This window comes from Arvicanthis niloticus, chromosome 6 (assembly GCF_011762505.2).
Source record: "Arvicanthis niloticus isolate mArvNil1 chromosome 6, mArvNil1.pat.X, whole genome shotgun sequence".
NCBI lineage: Eukaryota > Metazoa > Chordata > Mammalia > Rodentia > Muridae > Arvicanthis > Arvicanthis niloticus.
The window spans coordinates 16266841-16286443 of record NC_047663.1 but is presented as its reverse complement, the minus strand read 5'-3'; the positions used below and the strand labels follow the sequence as shown (position 1 = coordinate 16286443).

The 19603-nt window shown below is 39.9% G+C and overlaps 1 protein-coding gene across 2 annotated transcripts in view; it reads left to right on the top strand.

Annotated features, from left to right (window-relative positions):
- Map3k3 (mitogen-activated protein kinase kinase kinase 3) overlaps positions 1 to 19603 on the top strand; it is a 62735-nt gene that overhangs the window by 28716 nt on the left and 14416 nt on the right. The window contains exons 5-7 of one of the 2 annotated variants that reach the window (XM_076935605.1): positions 690 to 803; positions 5729 to 5849; positions 13503 to 13538. In XM_076935605.1, coding sequence (XP_076791720.1) covers positions 690 to 803; positions 5729 to 5849; positions 13503 to 13538 — 271 coding nt within the window. The remainder of the gene's footprint in view (positions 1 to 689; positions 804 to 5728; positions 5850 to 13502; positions 13539 to 19603) is intronic. The other variant, XM_034505870.2, reaches the window with a different exon arrangement.

Sequence of the window (19603 nt, the reverse complement as noted above, 5' to 3'; positions counted from 1 at the left end):
AACCCCATTTCTAAAGGATACAATGTACTCTCTGGTCTCTACAGACATCTATATGCATGTGATGCACATATACATACACTCAGGCCCACACATAAAATAAACTTACAAAACAAAGAGGTTTGGCATGGTAGTGCATGACTTTAATACTGGCACTCAGGAGGCAGAGGCAGAAAGCTCTGTGAGTTCAGGGCCAACCTGGTCTACAAAATGAGTTTTAAGACAGCCAAGGCTACATAGATCCTGTCTCAAAAAACAAACAAAAAATGAGACATACATACATATATAACTCATACACACACACACACACACACATATACACTGTATGATTCCATTTATATTAAAAGTTTAGAAAATATGAACCTGTAGAGATAGAAAATCTACTGCTGGCTGCCTGGCATTGGTAGTAGGAATGGGGGACAAACTATAAATGGGCATAAGACATATATCTTTGTAGTGATGGCACTGTTTTAAGATAGAGAAGAACTGATGGATGCACAACTCTAAATCTCTTTAGGAATTGCTTCACACTGAGAGGAAACAAAACCTTCTAATTTCAGCTAGATCTCTTAAGACCCTCAGTGTAGCTAATGAGATTGTTTCTCTTTAAACATATTTTAGCTTTTGTTTTTGCAAACTAAAGCATTGAAATCTTTGTGTCTTGTATGATTTTCTGTGTCCTGTTGTTGTAGCTTTCCATCCTGTTGAAAAACCAAGATGATCTCGATAAAGCAATTGACATTTTGGATAGAAGCTCAAGTATGAAAAGCCTTAGGATACTGCTGTTATCTCAAGACAGAAACCATGTAAGTAGCCTCTATCATGGCCCAGCAACTGAAGACAAAGTTTACATTTCTTCATCTTGCCTTGCTTATTTGATAATACTGTATTTCTTAGCCAAAGTAAGAGTAACATTGAGTCTAGCCTCATCAGGGACCAGCAAGTTTTCTATATTTGATTTTATTGAGAGCCAGATTGTTAGGGTCAGTTACAACAAAGATTATTTGACTAACAGTATTGGGGGGTGGGGGAATATTTCATGATAAAAGAGAAAACTATACACACATAAACACACACACACACAATTCTTCTATTAGATTTTGACCTTAATAAGAGATATTTATGTAGTATAGGAATTACCAAAGGCTGTCAGGGATTTGAGACTCATAAGCTTTTTGAACCCAACTTCCTCAACTCCAAGGCCTTGCCTTGCCTTGCTTTGGCTTAGAGACACATTCTGAGAAATACTTTTAACTTCTGTTTACTGGGGGGAAATGGCTGTAGAGTTTACCAGCTTAAAGTGGCTGCTTTACCAAATGTCTGGGAATTATCTCTTACATAATTTCCTGTACTAAATAGTCTCTCTGGATGTACATTCTATGAGTATGCTTGTAATCTTGACCTGTCTGCCATCACTGTAGATGTATAAACTCTCTAAGAACAGGATTGTATGTTTGGATGTATCATTGTTTTGAGACACTTTCCCATCCTTTCTCTAAATAATACACACAGAGTGCTTTTGAAACTCTGTCTTAGTTAGGATTTTCAATTCTGCAATAAAACTCCGTGTCCAAAGCACAAGGTGGGAAAAAAAGGCGTGGCTTATGCTTCCATTTCACTGTTCATCATGGAAGAAATCAAGTTAGGGATTCAAACAGGGCAGGAACCTGGAAGCAGGAGCTGATGCAGAGTCCATGGAAGAATGCTGCTTACTGGCTTACTCCCCGTGGCTTGCCCAGCCTGCTTTCTTATAGAGCCCAGGACCACCAGCCCAAGGATAGCACCGCCCACAATAGATGAGGTCCCCCTCCATTAATCACTAATTAAGAAAATACCTTATGGGACTGGGCTTAGTGGCTCAGGACTTTGATCCCAGCACTTGGGAGATAGAGGCTGACGGATCTCTGAGAGTCCAAGGCTACACCCTTGGTCTACAAAGAGAGTTCAGGACAGCCAGGGCTGTTACACAGAGAAACCCTGTCTTGAAAAACCTAAATTAAAGGGGCGGGGAGAGAAAAATGCCTTACAGCTGGATCTTATGGAGGCATGTTCTTAATTAAGGTGCCCACTGTTCAGTTAACACTTGTGTTGATGTAAGACCAGCCAGCATAAACTCTTAGCAAAAGTTGATCATTTTAACAAACCTCCCTTCCTTATAAAAGAGGCTGCACTGGCAATTTAGTAGAATTATTGCCTGAGAACTAGCACCTCTGACTGACTCTGATGCCTGTACTCCTCAAATCCCTTGATGAGAAGTTAAAGACAGCTAGATGACTGACCATCTGAGCTCTGACACTCATGGTCTTGTATAGGACAAATGCTACATAAATGTCTTAGGTCCTATAATTTAAAACAGTGGTTCTCAACCTGTGGGTCACAACCCCTTTGGGAGTCAACTCTTTCACCTAAGACCACTGGAAAACACAGATGCATTATGATTCATAACAGTAGCAATGAAATTAATTTTGTGGTTGGAGAGGTCACCACAACATGAGGAACTGTATTAAAGAGTCGACGCATTAGGAAAGTTGAGAACCACTGATTTAAAGTTACACATTTAAAAAAGTGAAGCAGTTTTACATAGTCCTTGCCATAATACATTTATTGGTTTATTTCTGCACATACCTCTTGAATTTCTAACTTAATCTGTACATGCTTTGTGTAAAAATGTTTTAGTGCCATTTCTGCAAGTCTCTTAAGTTATGCTTTTACTTAATATTGTCACGAACATTGTGTCGGCATTTATTCTTCATAATTATAATTCATAATTACAATGACACATAATTTCCTTGATGAGATATACCATAATTACATAAACTTTTTTGGTAGGTTACTACTGGCAAATTTAAGCTGCTTCTGTTTTTAGCATTAATAAATACTACATTTAACAATAACAGTGGAGGTTAGGAGAATGCCTTTAACCATGGCACTTGGGAGGCAAAGGCAGGCAAATTTTTGTGATTTGGGGGCAACAAGCAGTGAGACCCTGTCTCAAAAGCAATAATAATAATAATAATAATAATAATAAATAATAGAAGTAAAGATGGAGTGACAAGTCTCTCAGTGGGTAATGGATCTTGCCACTAAACCTAACAACTTCTATTCTGAGGACCCACAGGTGGAAAAAAAAAACCACCTCCCAAAAGTTGTCTTCATATACATGCCATTGCATATATGCACCTTCACACATACATGTACATTCAGAATAAAATTTAAAAACAAAAAAGGTCAGAAAGGCCAACACAATGAGACTCTGTCTCCAATCAATCAATCAATCAATAATAAATTTAATTAAATAAAAATGTTGTTAAATAAAAATAAATGACAATAAGATGACTCAGAAAGTAAAGGCACTTAGCTGCCAACCTTTATGACCTGAGTTTGATCTCTGGAGCCTACCTGGTGGAAGGAGAGTACTGACTCATATAAGCTCTGCTCGGAGCTCTGTACATGCATACACTGAAGTAGGTAAGTACATAAATAGATAGATTAAAATGTTAAGTAAGGAATTGTTTTAAAACGTGGAGATCAAGGAAATATACCCATCATTAATCCATATCATCTACATGTATGTACACATGCACATGAATATCAGTTTTGTGCTTTTAATTTTTAATTTTTCTTTAATCATGTATTTTTTAATTTGAAAAGTGAAATAGGGCTGGGGTTAGTGGTACACACCTTTAATCACATCACTCAGGAGACAGAAGAAGCAAGACTATCTCTCTGGTAGTTCAGAGTTAGCCTGGTCTACATAGTGAGTTCCAAAACAACCAGAGCTATATAGTAAGAGACTCTGTCTCAAAAAAGAAAGAAAAGAAAAGCGAAATATAAAATATAAAGCAGACAGACTGGGGTTTGTAGCCAGTTCAGTGGTAGAATACTTGCCTAGTAAGTGCAAAGCCCTGGTCCTGGATTTAACCCACATCCACAGAAACATAAAAGAAAAAACTGAACATTTACAAACTATAAGTCCATAGTTTTTAGTTATTATGTTCAGTCAATGCAAAGTTACTCTGCCAAATTGCTGTGAAGTGTTTCCAGGATTACTGTGCATTACTGGTTACCAGTGTGCTGCTAGTTCATAGATTGGCACCAGAGATCACACTGAAGTGCACTGCTTCAGCACTCTCCAGTTCCTATCACTGTTAAATGTTGACCCTTTTATTTCTCTTCTGTGAACCTCTGCTTTTTGCAGTTGCCTCATCCAGCCTGTTACTGTGTATTTAAATAATTGTTTATTTGTTTGTTTGTTTGTTTTGAGGCAGTCTCTAGCCCAATCTTCTTTTGAACTCACCATGTAGCTAAGGAAGACCTTGTACTTCTTGATCCTCCTACCTCCACCTCCAGAGTGCTGGAGTTACAGGTATGCATCACCATGCCTAGTTTTACTTAGTGCTGGAGATTGAACCCAGTTGTGTATTAGTGTTTTGCCTACACTACATGTGTGCCTGATGTTCACAGAGGCCAGAAAAGGATGCTGGATCCCCTGAAAGTGGAGTTATATACAGTTGTGAGCTGTTATATCAGTGCTGGGAATCAAATCTGAGTGCTTTGGAAGAGCAGTTAGTGCTCTTCGGAACTATCTCTCCAGCCCCTCCTACCCTCAGTTTATAGATTTTTAAAACTGAAGGTTAGAGTATGTATTCTTTGATACATTTTAAATCCATGCTGCCAAGAGTGAGTCAATCCCCTCTATGTGAAAGGCTTTGTTTCTAAGCAGAGGACCTTGGATACTCATCATACAGCTCTTTCCCTAACTGTATGTCTGTGGGGCCCCTCCTTGCCCTTTTCCCCCAGTATGTGGTTTGGGCTGTTTTTTCCTTTCTGACTCTCAGCAAAGACCTATTGCACATCGGAGGCTTCAGCAAGAACATTCACTTCCCCTTGCTTCTGACTTCCTGTTAAAGCAAGACAGTTTGTCAAGACAACCTTACATGTGATAAAGTCTGGCATGGGAAGGCTGGAGAAGGCTGCTTGGCAGCTGAACTTGCCCCTGGAAGCGAGAGAAGCCTTTTTCCTGAAGGACAGGATATAGAGATTGTTTATGTGGTACTTTTCCCCCCTGTTGGGAGGTAGAACTTTAGCCCAAATTGTAGCTCCTAGTTTTACTCTTGGTAATGCTTTTTTTTTTTTTTTTTTTTTTTTTTAAATTATGTTCCGGTATCACTTGCTTAACACTTGCTCATCCTCAATGTTCAGTTTTATGCTTTCTCAGTGTTTTAATTTCTTGCCTGGTGTCTTGACTGGCTAGCACAATTAATGATGAATGCAGGAGGCCAGAGAGTGCTGGGTCCCCTGGAACTGGCATTAGATACTTTTGAGCTGCCATGTAGGTACAGGGAGGTGAACCTGGGTCCTCCGTAAAAGCAGCAAGTGCTCTTAACTGCTGAGCCTCCTCTTCATCCTCTTGGTAGATAATTTTATGAGACGGTATTTCAGCTCTTTCCTGTTTGGCAGATTATTACATGGATGCCTGTTACTCTTCTGTATCTGGGTCATCACTCCTTGAACTGGGACACCAGATTTTAGTGCTTATGTATCACTGAAGGTTTGAAAATATATCAAGGATTGTGATTTGCCAAGACAGATGAGGATTGAGATTTCATGAAAAACCTGGTAGCTCATGTATTAAAAGGTGCCTGAGGAGTGTGAGGAGTCCTAAGGAAAGATCCTTCATAGGCCTGATTGCTTAAAAATGTAGCTCACACTTTTGCCTCTCCTCTTACAGACTAGTTCCTCTCCCCACTCTGGAGTGTCCAGGCAGGTTCGGATCAAGCCTTCCCAGTCTGCAGGGGATATAAATACCATCTACCAAGCTCCTGAGCCCAGAAGCAGGCACCTATCTGTCAGTAAGTCTTTTCTTCACTGTCCTTGTACATTTGATGTGTTCACATTTAAAATTCAGCTATTAAACGATCATCAAATGCTCATTGACTATCACTGTGCACAGTAGTGCTCTATGTGTTTATCTATGTGTTTATTTGGGGTAGAGGGGACATGAAATGACCTGGACTCTTAAGGATCTTAGAATATAATAATAGGATGGCATGATTAAATTTGTTTTCAACATCCCTGAGAAAGTGATCTTAGACATTTGTTTGAAGACTTACAAGGGACTTGTCAAATTAGGACTCAGGTCTGCATTTTAGTTTTGAACACAGGCTTCTTGCTTATTCCTAAGAAATCCTTGTGGAGAGGATGGCTCAGTAGTTAAGAACACTGACTGATCTTCCAGAGGCCCTGAGTTTGATTCCCAGCAACTCCATGGTGTCTCACAACCATCTATAATGGGATCAAATGCCATCTTCTGGTGTGTCTGAAGACAGCTACAGTGTACTCATATAAATAAATAAACCTTAAAAAAAAATCAAATATTTTTTAAAAAGTAAGAAAGAAAGGAATCCTTGTACTTCATGGAAGATGCCAGCCAGTTAGCTGAGTTATCCTGGAAGCTCAGAGCGTTAACAGAGTGTATACAACCGAGTAGCAAAGAAGTTATGTAGTAGCTGCTCGACTTCCCAAGGAAAGACTTCTAAACCAGGCTTGTGCATTGTATAACAGATAATACAGTGTTCCTCTGGATACTTCTCAAGGTCTCTCTTACTGGGAGTTACTATTGCTGTGGTGAAACACAGCAAAAGTTGAGGAAAGGGTTTTTCTTACTTTTTTTTTTATATCATAGTTGGTCATTGAAGTCAGTTATGGCAGGAACTCAAACAGGTCAAGAGCCTGGAGCAGGGGCTGATGCAGGAGCTGTAGAAAAGTGCTGCTTTCTTACTGTAGTCTGGACCATCATCTGGACCACCAGATCACCCACAATGGGCTGGGCCCTCCCACATCAGTGTTTAATAATGTCCCCTACAGGCTTGCCTCCAGCCCTGTCTTAGTGAAAGCATTTTCTCAGTTGAGGTTTCTTCCTCCCAGATGACTCTTAGCTTGTGTCAAGTTAACATAAAACTAGCCAGCAAAGGAGTTGAGGAGAAAGCCCATTTCTTGAACTGTGGGATTTTTATCAAGATAGAAATCTGGAGGCTGGAGAGATGGCTCAGTGGTTTAGAAGAGGTACTCTTTTGGAGGACCAAAGTTCAGTTCCTGGCACCCATGTCAAGTGGCTCTAAACTGCCTGCCACTCCAGCTCCAGGGGATCCAATTCTCTTTGCAGACTTTGGTGGTCATCTGCACTCACATGCACACATACCTATGTGTAAATATATATAAGCAAATCGTTCTAAAAAATCTACAAGAAATATGACTATATCAAACATTTGCATGTGCCTCCTGCCTGGATGATCTGAGACACCTGCAGCTGCCACTTAGGAAGCCAAGTTTTCCTTTTCACAAAAGACAGAATTCGGTCAAACTTAGCTGCTCTCTGCAGATCCTGAGCTGAGTCTGTGAGATGTCAACTTTGTTCTGCTTCTCAACCTGTTTGAGAGCAATGTTCTTCCCAAAAGAGTAGCAAGAAATAATAAGTTGCTGAGAGACTGGCATTGCCTCACTGAGTAATTTTTGGAACTCAGGGACTCGTATTAAATGTTTCTAGCTGCATGTTTGAATATAAATGAATTTCAGATTTTTAAGTAATTGGTGGGGTATGTTTTCATAAGCTAGTTGAAGAGAAAGAGGTAAGATCTCAGCAGACCCTGTGCAGAATGTCCTAAAAATCTGATTGTCTGGAACCTGAGAAATAATAGCAACTTGACTTTTTAAAAAATGTGTATATATGAGTTTCTGAGTGTATGTACATCGGGTAGACACCAAATGTCCTTAGAAGCCAGAAAAAGGTGTTGAATTTTCTAGAAATAGAGTTGCAAACAGTTGTGAACTGCCACGTGGCTAATAGGAACTTAATCTCAGTCCTCTGCAAAAGTAGCAAGTACTCTTAACCACTGAGCTATCTTTCTAACTCTCCAACCTGGCCTCTTTATCAGAGTTTTTTTTTTTTTTTTAGACAGGGTCTCACTGTAGGGTCTCTGGAACTTAGCATGTGGCTCTGCTTGCCCTAGAATTTACAATCCTCTTGTTTTTCTCTCTTAGTGCTGAGATTTCAGGCATGAGCTATCATATCCAACATTTTAGAAATTTTAATGAAACTCAAAAATCCAATTTGTTAATTGAAGACTCTTTTGAAGCTAATTATTTTAAGACATTAGTTTTTGAATGTATTTAGAAACTATAGAGAAGAGACTTTTTTTTTCTCCAAGAAATTATGTGCCTTTTATAAACATAGCCTTGTAGTAGGGTACTAAAAGAAAGCTCTCAGACATGAGTATGATAGTGTGGCTTGTGAACTCAGCACTCAGGAGGCAGAAATAAAATGAATGCCCAGAGTGTAAAGCAGCCTGCTCTGTGTTGTGAGTGACAGACCAGCTAAGCCACATAATCAGACCCTGTCTCAAAAAACAAACATCTGGGTATGGTGACACATACACACCTTTAACCCCAGCACTCAGGAGCAGAGGCAGGCGGATCCCTGTGAGTTTGAGGTCAGCCTCATCTGCATAGAATTCTAGGCCAGTCAGGGCTTAAACATTGAGACCCTGTCTGAAAACAAGTTAACAAAATCCATACACATTAACAAAAAAACGAGAAACCTGTAATTACACAACAAAAATACTGTTTTAACTATAATTTAGTAAAAATAGAAACTATAGGGAAGATGGGCATTGTGACGCGTGTAGACAACATGGAGCCAACCCTGTTTGAAAATGCAAAACAAAGCAAAAGCTAATTTGGGTATCATAGCACCAGGGATGACTGAGGTGGGAAGATAAGAGTTCAGGGCTTCCTCAGCTATATCAGATGCTTAAAGCCAGCCTAGACCTTTGAGACCCTGTCTCAAAACATAAAATACAACTAAAGGTCATAAAGCAGTAATACCTTTTCAAATCTCATGTGTGTTTTGACAGAAAATGTTCGGTTTATGTTTGGTGTATGGATTTTATGTATATGTATATGTTCCAGTTTGAGATTTTTTTTTTAAAGCAGTGATGTGATTTGAACCCAGAACCTTGGACATGCTAGGCAATTGTTCGACACACTGAGCCATACTCTCAGCTACAAAATACATCACATCTTAGCAAGAAAAAGATAGCAATACTTAAAACTTATTGGAGAAGAAACTGGATGTTGGAATGTATGCTTGTAAAATGCTACCATTTTAGAGGCTAGGTATTAGGAATTCAGAGCCACCCTTGGCTACATAGTAAGTTTGAAGCCATCCTATATTATATAAGACCTTTCCCTCTGGCTGGAGAGATGGCTCATTGGTTAAGACCACTGACTGTTCTTCCAGAGGACCTGAGTTCAATTCCCAGCAACCATTACATGGTAGCTCACAACCATTTATAATAGGATCCAATGCCCTCTTCTGGTATGTCTGAAGATAGCGACAGTGTACTCACATACATAAAATAAATAAATCTTTAAAAAATAAAATAAAAAGACTTTCCCCTCAAAAAAAAAAAATACTGGAGAAAGTAATAAGACAAGAAAACATGGAGAATGTTCTAATAGCAAAATAGAAGAGTGAAAAATAATCACACAGATGATAGGTACTGGAAAAGAAATACATAACAACAAACTTGTAATTTAAGAAATTTTAGACTGTGGATGAATAAATTCTCAAAAAATCAAAAACATTGAAAATTTGAATAAGCGTAAAAAGATCTCTGAGGATTGGAGATGTTTTTTTTACAATTTCAGGAAACTGGAATGGAGCTTATACATTTTGCCCAAGGTGAGCCCACCTTCAAGTATGGTATCAAGCATACGTCAACCACTTACTAGGAAAAAACAGGAGAATTGTGAGTTTGAAGCCAACTTAGTCAAAGTTGGCAACATAGGGTTACTTATTTCTCCTGTTGTTTCACATAGAACCACAGAGTTAGTGAGTTTCAGGTATATCAGTCCATTATAATGGGAGAAAGAGGAGAAGCGGAGGAAAACTTTCCCAGGGTATTGGTAGAAATAGAAGAGGCAGTATAGGCAGCATCATCCTTTGTAATTGCTGAAGACTAATACAGGTCAGTAATTGGGTTTTCTGCCCCTAAACATGAACCTGTGGTTCCTGTGTGGAGGCCAGGGCTAACTGCTGGGCCACTGAGGTCCTTCACCGTGTTCTAGGAAACCATATGTGGAAATCATTTCCTTGAGTAGACATGTTAAATATGATTTTTATATTGTTTCGGTTTACTCATATCTCAGCATGCGTAGAGCCTGGCGTCTTTTATTCAGTGTGTGTGTGGGGGGGCGGGATCTTATGTATCCCAGGCTAGCCTCAAACTCTTTATGTAGCAGAGGATACATCTTACTTTGCCTTCTGATCCTTCTGCCATTACCTCCCTAGTTATGGGATTATGGGATTACAGGCATGCACCACCACTCCTGGTTTATTTGGAGCTGGGAATAGAGCCCAGAACTTTATACATGCTTGGCAATTACTCTCCCAACTGAACTACATTTCCAGCTTTATATCTGAAAACACCTGAGATTGGCTACAGAAATGGTTCAGCAGTTAAGAGCTCTGGCTGCTCTTCCAGAGGACCTGGGTTCAGTTCTCAGTACCCACATGGCAGCTCACAGTTACTCATTACTCCAGATGCAGGGGGATCCAATGCCCTTTTTTGGTCTCCATGTGCCCATGGAACACAGATGTACATTCAAACAAAGACCCATATCATAGGGAAAAAAAGAATTTTTAGAAAAGGAATAGGGGGTCTGGAAAGATGGGTCAGAAGTTGAGAGAACTTGTTGCTCTAGCAGAGGACCCACATGATGACTTAACAACTGTCCATAAACTCCAGTTGCCAGAGATCTGCCCTCCCCACACCCCACCCACCCCGTTTCTGGTATCCACAGACACCATGCATGCCTGTGATACATAGACATGGATGCAGAAAACACTCATACATATAAAATAAAATAAAAATTTAAAAAGAAAATATGCAAGCTTTATTTATAATATTATTGTTATTAATTGATAGTCGTGGTGCTCAGGAAACAATATCCCCACCATGGTTCTTTGGCTACTAAATACTTTGCATTGAAAGATGTAGGGAGCATCTTAGAAGCAGTCTGTTTCAGACTTTCTCTTGTCCTGTGTCCTGATCCACTCTTTTCCCAATGCAGGGCATAGAATAAAAATCTCTTTTCCTCTGTGGGTCATGGGAAGTTGAGAGTCCTATCTTGGAAAACTAGTCATAAAACCCAGAAATACTACTCTAACCTAATCTCAACTTTTTTCTAGCTATAAAGAAATTCTCTGACCTACTTTGTTTGAGAGTAGGTCTGAAGACCCTCGTTCTAGAATTGGTGCTACACTATACCTTTGATAGAAGACTCCATTTAATGAAGCCAAGAAGAATTTCAATAGTCCTTGCTGAGTTCCCTCAAATCTGTTATATTAGGTATACCCTTTTTGTCTAATCACCCTCTGTTTGAGGGTGTCAGATCCCCTAGAATTGGTGCTACAGACAGTTGTGAGCAGCCATGTGGGTCCTGGGACTAAAACCCAGGTCCTCTAGAAGAGCAACCAGTGCTCTTAACTGGAGCATGTCTCTAGCCACTGTCATGTTGAATTTTAAATGTCTTTGAGATAGTTGGATGCATGGGTCTTGAGGCTGGAGATACAGCTCAGTTGGTAAGTGCATACCTCATAAACCTGAAACACTGGTTTTGATTTGTAGCACTGTAAATATACAGGTCTGCAGCTCAGAGAGAAGAAAGTCAAAGCTAGAAGTAGTACAGAGGGTGGGGGGAGTATTGAGGGTAAGTGTTACAGTTGTCATTTTCAACCAAAAATGTCTTAAGTGCTTACTGTAAGCTGGTCCTGTGTAAAGAAGCTTTCTAGAGGTAAAGGGAAATGGGAAGAGACAAAGAGTCAAAAGCATGAAGGACTAAGAAAAATCCTAGTAGTAGAAATGGAGTCAGTGGAGAAGTTAAAGTTAGTAAGCTTTAGCAATTCAGCCCCTTACCTGGTTCTTCCGTAGTCAGACCTCTGAGTGGTTGAAAACCACAACCTGAAGGAGATTCAGCTCCAATCACAGCATTTGTATATCTGGAGAAGTACAAGGTACCCCAGTGCAATTATAGAAATATTTACTGAAAATTTTCCTCATACTGAGTTGAAAGTCTGCCTTTACTGATTTATCCTTGTAAGGTTGTCTTAAGCAACTCAGAAAACAGAGATTAAGTATTTTATATGACAGTTCTTGAAATATTTGAAATAGCTACTATGTTAATCTTTGGGGATTTTTCTATCATAATAAACATACCTTGAATTCCATTATTTTCGAGCCGGGTAATCTGTTAAATTAGTTCATGCTGAAACAACAACAACAACAAAAACCCGGGTAGGTACAGTGAATCATGCCTATATATTCCCAGCATTCAGGACATTGAAGTAGAATTGTCATTAGTTCTAGTCAAAAGACAGTGCGAAGAGACTGTCTCAGAAACAACAAAATTCCATGATAATGAATTTACCTTAAAGAGTTAATAGCTTGTGAAGAGATCATTAGAGAGACAGACGGAATTTCCCTATATGAATGTATCCTTTCTATCTTTGCCTATGGGAATTCAAGCACTGTTCCTCCATAATTTGCTGGGTGGTACCCTGAAACTATATAGCCAAGTCACAACTAATGTATTTATAGAAGGCACATTCTAATTCCTTTGTTCCAGTGTATCTTAAGTGCCTTTGCCTCTGTTATACCATCTTCCCTCCCACCCCCCGTACAGGGGGTTGAACCCAAGACTCTAACTATACTAATCAATGCTCTACCTGAGCTACACCTTCCTAGCCTTTCCACTTTAATCCCATAGTTAACAGGCCAGGCTGCAACCCTAAAGATGAATGGAAACAATTGATCTTTTAAAGGTGTTTTTAAGGTGTTTGGGTGAAAGCTAATGGCTTAATGGGGGGGGGGGGACGACACATTATACACACATACACACACACACATACACACACATACACATATATACATACATATATAATCTATCATACACATACCATATATACATATAAACACACATATACATATAAACACATATACATATGTATATAATCTATCATACACATATCTTACCGTTTATATACATATACATACATACGCACACACACATATATATGGTCAGAATATCTTTAGAGATCTCAGCAAGTAATAAGGAGAGGAATAAGCTGAAAGAGAGCGAGGGGGGCAAATAGACCATAGATATGTGAGTTTCATCAATGGGGTGCTTTGTGGAGTCTAGGACTGTAAAGCTGTGAAAAGGAGAGAAACCTCTACCTCCAAGTAGAGGATGAATTCAGATGAAGGGAAAAAGGGAAATGCTGGAATCTTATTACAGGAATAGCTGGTAGTAGAAAGTCAAAACACTGCATAGTATAAACTTCTAGTCCTGGGACAAGTTTGAAGAGATAGAAACCATGATAGTTAAGGTGGCTTCTGCTAATACATATTGAGAAAATAAAATGGTCTCCTTCCTTCACTCCACAGGTTCTTTTCTCCTCACAGTAAATTCTATGATACTAGGTAAGATTATAAGGTATATATGATGATAGATGCTTTAAAATTGAAACATAGGTTGTTGGTAGTGTCTGTGGGATAAAAAGATTGAGAAATATTTTTACACAGCCTTATCCCCATGTGAGCAAGCAGCTCAGGAAATGTTACTTCCAATTTTCTATTGAAGAAGAAAAGAAGAAAGATTTGATTACTCTCCTATCTCATCTGTCCCCTAAAAGAGAAAATGATTTAGAAATATCTCTTTGTACTTGCAGTGACCTGCACATTAACACTGACCCAAAGCCCTAGAACTCCCTGTGGAGGCAACTTCCTGACTTCATCAGCTTCCTGATGAAGGGTTCTCTGAGAAGAGTGAGAGGCTGCATTTCAGCCCTAAGTCAGAATACAACAAGCAAAAGAAGTCTAGGGAGACAGTTTATTTCTGGTCTGCTTCTCTGGGTTAAAGAAACTAACAGAGTAACATAATCTGGGAAGGATTTTAGCAGTTTATGCTTAAACCCTGGACTTCTCTTTCTATTTAGAATGCCTTCAGAGGAAACTGCAGATAGGTTCTTCTGTGATGCTGGCCTGGGCCTCTTGATGTGGCTAGAGCAGCACAGTCAGCCTGGAGTATCAGGAAAGGCTGTCCCATGGGAACCACCTCCTCAACCCCTGCCCTCCCACCAGCCCCAAAGACTATGGAATCAGTTGTGCTTTGGTAGCAGAACTTTGCACCTCATGGCTTGCTCCTAGGCTTGTTCCTGTCATTGCTAGAAAATATATGACTGTCAAGTCTTGTAGCTCAGTATCCTCATGGCCTGTTCTCTAACTTGTCCTCAACTGTTGATGTGCCTCTCATTGGCTCTCAGTTTTTGAAATGAAGATTAAAAACAAAACTGAAAATACCCTGGAGCAGTCATGTTGCCTCCTGCTGTTTCCATTTGCTTCCTCTGATAGTCACTGGTCTGGGGAGACTTCCCTTTCCTGCTCCAGGCAGTGGGCCTGTGCACAATAGCCCCTGGCATGTCGCCCATCAGATAGCAAGGCTGGCTTTCTGTAGGCCGCAGAGTGGATTGGAAAAAGTGAAAGTCTCTGGCTGGAAATAAAAGCCCAGAAAACCTTTGCGCTTACCACCCCACCACCCCCACCCCAGGCCCTCCTGTATCTGCAGCAGTGGCCTTGTGCACTAGATTCATCCCAACTGCCAAAGCAGAGGGGGAATCAGTGAGCTAGTAGAGGAGGGAATGTTTTGGACCAAAGTCAAATATCACCAACAAGAAAGAGGTGGGGCTTTTGTTTGTTTGTTTGTTTGTTTGTTTCTTCTCCTTCTTCTAACAAATCACTTATAAGAGACATTTTAAAAATCTGTTCTAAAATTATAGTATCTTCTTATTCTAGAGCATCTTGGGTTCAAATACTAGAAAAGAACCTTTGTAACTTGTTTTAGGAAGAAGAGATTTAATGTAGAATTCTGGATTATGGAAACAGTGAGAGAATGAGAGAAGCAGATTCTTATGTTCAGACACAGAAGCAGCAGGGATCATCTTCACATTTCCTTGTGCACTCCTAGCTATGCTAGAACTCACTCTGTAGACCAGGTTGGCCTTGAACTCAGAGATCTAAGTACCTCTGCCTCCTGAGTGCTGGGATTAGAGGTGTGTACCACCAAAGTACGCCACCGCCTGGCATCTTAGCTGGTTTTATTGCTCTGTGAGTTCACAGCAAAATATCCCTAAATTTATACTTAGAGCAGCTTTAGTTTCTATAGCGCTTTAAAATACCTAGATAAACTGTCTCCTGCAGGCTACTGAGATCATTTCAATACCATGGCTTGGGTACTGGCTTACTTCAGAACTGATAGCTTTCACTCTGTGATGGAGAGGTTGAGACAGGAAATACACAAAGTTCTTTGCCTATTTTCAGTACAGTATTATAGCTTTATGTCAATCTTCTCATCTGAGACTATGTCCTTGGGTTGAACTATGTCCGTTGGGCTTCTGGAGTTGCCCCACAAACCACACGAACACCAATCTCAGTCAGAAAGGGATAATTTATTGAATATACACTCTAAGGCTGGTTGATCTCAGACTTCAGGAGCTGAAAGCTACTATCTAGAACATTTCTTAGGGCCAGCTTATAAAGGTTAAAACTGCAAAACCTACAATGAGCTCATATACACGTGCAGGAAATGCTACCTGGTGGTTAGCCCTGACTCAAGCTACTTTAGACCTAACAGTTCATATAAACTTTAAGATGATGGGCCCTAAGTGATGCTTATGGTTGCAGAATTTCTTGGTGTGTATGTTTAATAAACTATTCCTGTCTGACTGAGATTGGTCTTCATGTGGCTTGTGAGGTGACTCCTGAGCCCCAACAGATGCCTCCAAGAATCAGTTGAAGTGTTCTCCGTGGTAATTCATCAAATGTCTTCAGTACAATCAAATGAGCCATGTGATGGAGCAACTGACTTCATGTGGAAGAATGAACTCTGAGAATCATTTAATTTCTTTAGAAGCCGTCCTTTAAGCACTGAACATGAGTCTGCTGTCATCCCAGCACTCAGGAGATGGAAGCAAGAGGATATTCAAATCTAGCCTGGAGTATATGGCTCTATCAAAAGCAAACAAAAAACAAAACCTATTTTTTTCTAGGCATGGTGGTAATGTATGCCTTTAATTATAGCGTTCAAGAAGTGGAAGCAGATGTATCTGAGTTCAAGGCCACCCTGGTCTTTCAGGCCAGCCAGAATTATATAGTAAAACCCTGTCTCAAAAAAAACCAACAAAACCCCCCACTATTTTTCAAGCAGTAGCCTATTGCACCTTTTCTTTTTTCCAAGTATTTTTCTTGCTTTTGTTGGTCCTTCTTGGTTTAGGAGGAGCCTCCCTGGCTCAGAAAGTTTTGTTGAGGCTCATTTGTGTATGTTCAATATATTTTCTCTGGGTATTAAAAGCACCTCAGCCAGACTCTTCAGCAGTCCTTACAATATAGATGGACCTGCCATCAATCTGTCCTGGAGTGCAGGCTGAGTGAACTATGTACAAAATTAAAACAGTACATATCCTAAATTTTTCTTCTGAAACTGGTTTCTGTCAGGAATGAGTAAAGTTGGGATGGCTGGTCACATCTTCCAGGGTAGAATGAGTCAAGTTCTTCCCCACACCTCAGGCAAACTTTTTCTCTTGGGCATTTCCACAGAACATCTTGCCTGTAGAGTTCTACCCCCAGAAAACCCAGTTTAATAGTCGTGAGATAATTTGTTAAGGGATGACACTTTGCCATTTCTGGTGTCTGGGGATTTCTGGGTTGTAGGAGAGAGGTAGAAGGTATAAAAGAAAAAATGGCTTCTTATGTTTCTGGCTTTCTTTGTGATGGAATAAATGTGTTCCCCCGAACAGGAAGCAGGCTAGGGGAGCACATCTGAAGGCCAGGAGACAACTTGGTAGACTCAGTTCTCTCTTTAGACCATGTAGGTCCTGAGGATTAAACTCAATGTGAGGCTTGGTGCAATGCAAGCTCCTTGTACCTTTACCTGCTGAGCCATCTCACTGGCCTTTTGTTAGTATTTTTCTTGAACTGTCTAAAGATTGGTTTTTTTTTTCCTCAAGTAACAAAAATACCTTGCAAGGTGCCTGCCATTTAGCAATTAAGCAGAGAATTTTACCAAAAGTCTTCGGCAAATTGTTGAAAATCAAAGTGAAGTAATTACTATGAATGTCCAACAAAAAGGAAACTTGTAATTAAGGACAACATAAGGTTACACGTAGTTGTCAGGAAGTGTGGGAGTAAATGGTAATGAGAGGCAGCCTCTTGTCACTGGACAGAATGCCCTCACTGAGGCTGGGTACTGCCTTAGCCTGTGGAGCGCTGGGATTGTAGGCATGTTCACCAGCCTAGTTCAGAGTGTCGTCTTCTCTGATACAGGTAGAAAACGGGTTAGAGAAGGTAATTGGAGGAGCTGAGCCCAGGACATATGCCAAGTGTATCCAGGTAATTTTTTCTGGACCCCAGCCTCAAAATGTTGTTGGGGTCAGAGGTTAAAAGAACTCAGCTGAGCTGGAGAGCTAGCTCAGCAGTTAAGAGCACCAACTGCTCTTCCAGAGGTCCTGTGTTCAATTCCCAGCAACTGCATGGTGGCTCACAACCATCTGTAATAGGATCCGGTGCCTCTTCTTGTGTGTCTGAAGACAGTGACAGTGTACTCATATACAAAAGATAAAGAAATATTTTTTAAAAAAAAAAAAACTCAGCTGATAAACTAACATATAGGACCTTTTATTTATACTTCTTTTCATAGTTTCAGTCACTACCAGTCAACTACTTAGAATTTATGTTTGTTTTATTCATGGTCTCTTAAATCTCAGGTGGGCCTTGACCTCATTATGTAGCAGAAATTATCTTCCTGCCTCTACTTCCTAGGTACAAGGATTATAGGCAAATGCCATCAGATTTGGCTCTATTTTCTTTTGGTTTTTCGAGACAGGGTTTCTCTGTCTCGAAAAACTAAAAAAAAAAAAAAAAAAAAAAAAAAAAAAAAAAAAGTTAAATGAAGAAATCAGGATGGGGTGTGGTGGCACACAACTTTAATACCAGAACTCAAGAGGCAGAGGCAGGCAGGTCTCTGAGTTTGAGGCCAGTCCAGTCTACATAGTGAGTTCCAGAACAGCCAGAGCTACATAGTGAGACCCTCTTTTAAAAATACCAAAAGGAAAAAGAAATGAAATCAGAAGTACACAGTTTCTTGATTTCTTTTCTATTGCTGTGAAAAGACAGCATGACCAAGGCAATTTATACCATTAACTAGGGACCAAGCATTCAAATATATGTCTATGGGAACCATTCTTGCCCAAATCACCACACACAGTTTTTTTGAGATAGGATCTCACTATGGCTGGCCTGTAACTTGGTATGTAGACAAGGCTGACTTAGAACTCACAAAAGATCTGCCTGATATTAAAGAGCTGCAATACCACACTCAGGCTGAGTTATTTTGGTTTTTGTTTGTTTTATTTTTCAAGACAGGGTTTCTCTGTGTAGCCCTGGCTGTCTTGGAACTTGCACTGCAGACCTGGCCTTGAACTCAGAGATCCACCTGCCTCTGCCTCCTGAGTGCTGGGATTAAAGACATAAGACACCACTTCCTGACTTGTTTTGTTTTTAAGGTGTATTGCATTTAATTATATGGATATGTGTATGAGTGTGCCAGTGCCAGCTGAGGCTAGAAGCATCAGATTCCCCTGGTGTTGGAGTTACAGGCAATTGTGAACTACCCAATAGGGATGCTGGGAATCCAGCGCTGATCCTCTGCAAGAGCAGTGTGGATTCTTAACTGCTGAGCCATCTCTCCAGGCCCAACAATAAGTTTTAAATTGTGCTTTACTCTTGAGTTTCATGATAAAATCTTACACCATTCTACCTCGAATGTGAGTCATGCCTTTGTCCAATGTATCCATGATACATTTGCAACTGTCCATTTGTCCCTTAGTGGCTACCCCAGTTATTAGATTGTATTGTATTATTACTGCTTGCATCCAACCCATCTTTTACTTAAAAAATGGCTTTAAAGAGTAGTGGTGCTGTTAATTTCGTTGAAATATTTTGTTATAATTGTTGTATTTTATTAGTTTGAGTTTTTGTTGTGTGTTTTGCAGTGTGTAGTGTTGGGGATCAAACCTAGGGACTTCCTTCACTGAGCTACATCCCTAGCCCTAGTGGCTTTGTTTGTTTGTTTGTTTGTTTGTTTGTTTGTTTGTTTTTGGTCTTTCTTTCTTCTAAGATTCTTAGTATGTAGTTTATGCTAGTCCTGAGCTCTCCTTTTTCCTATCTTGATTCCTGAGATTATAGAGGTACACCATTATGCCAAGCTAGTTATTAATCTCTTATACATAAAGTTTTCATCATACACAAGCACACACACACACACACAGAGAGAGAGGGTTTGGTAATATTTAGAGTTTCAAGGCTTGTGATCTTGCAATGTATCTCCCAATTATATGTATATCATTTTCCTAGGTTCTTCCTTGGATAGAAGGATGTGGTATTGGTACCCAAAAGGAAGAAAGAGAAAGATGTGACATGTAGTGAGAATTTTG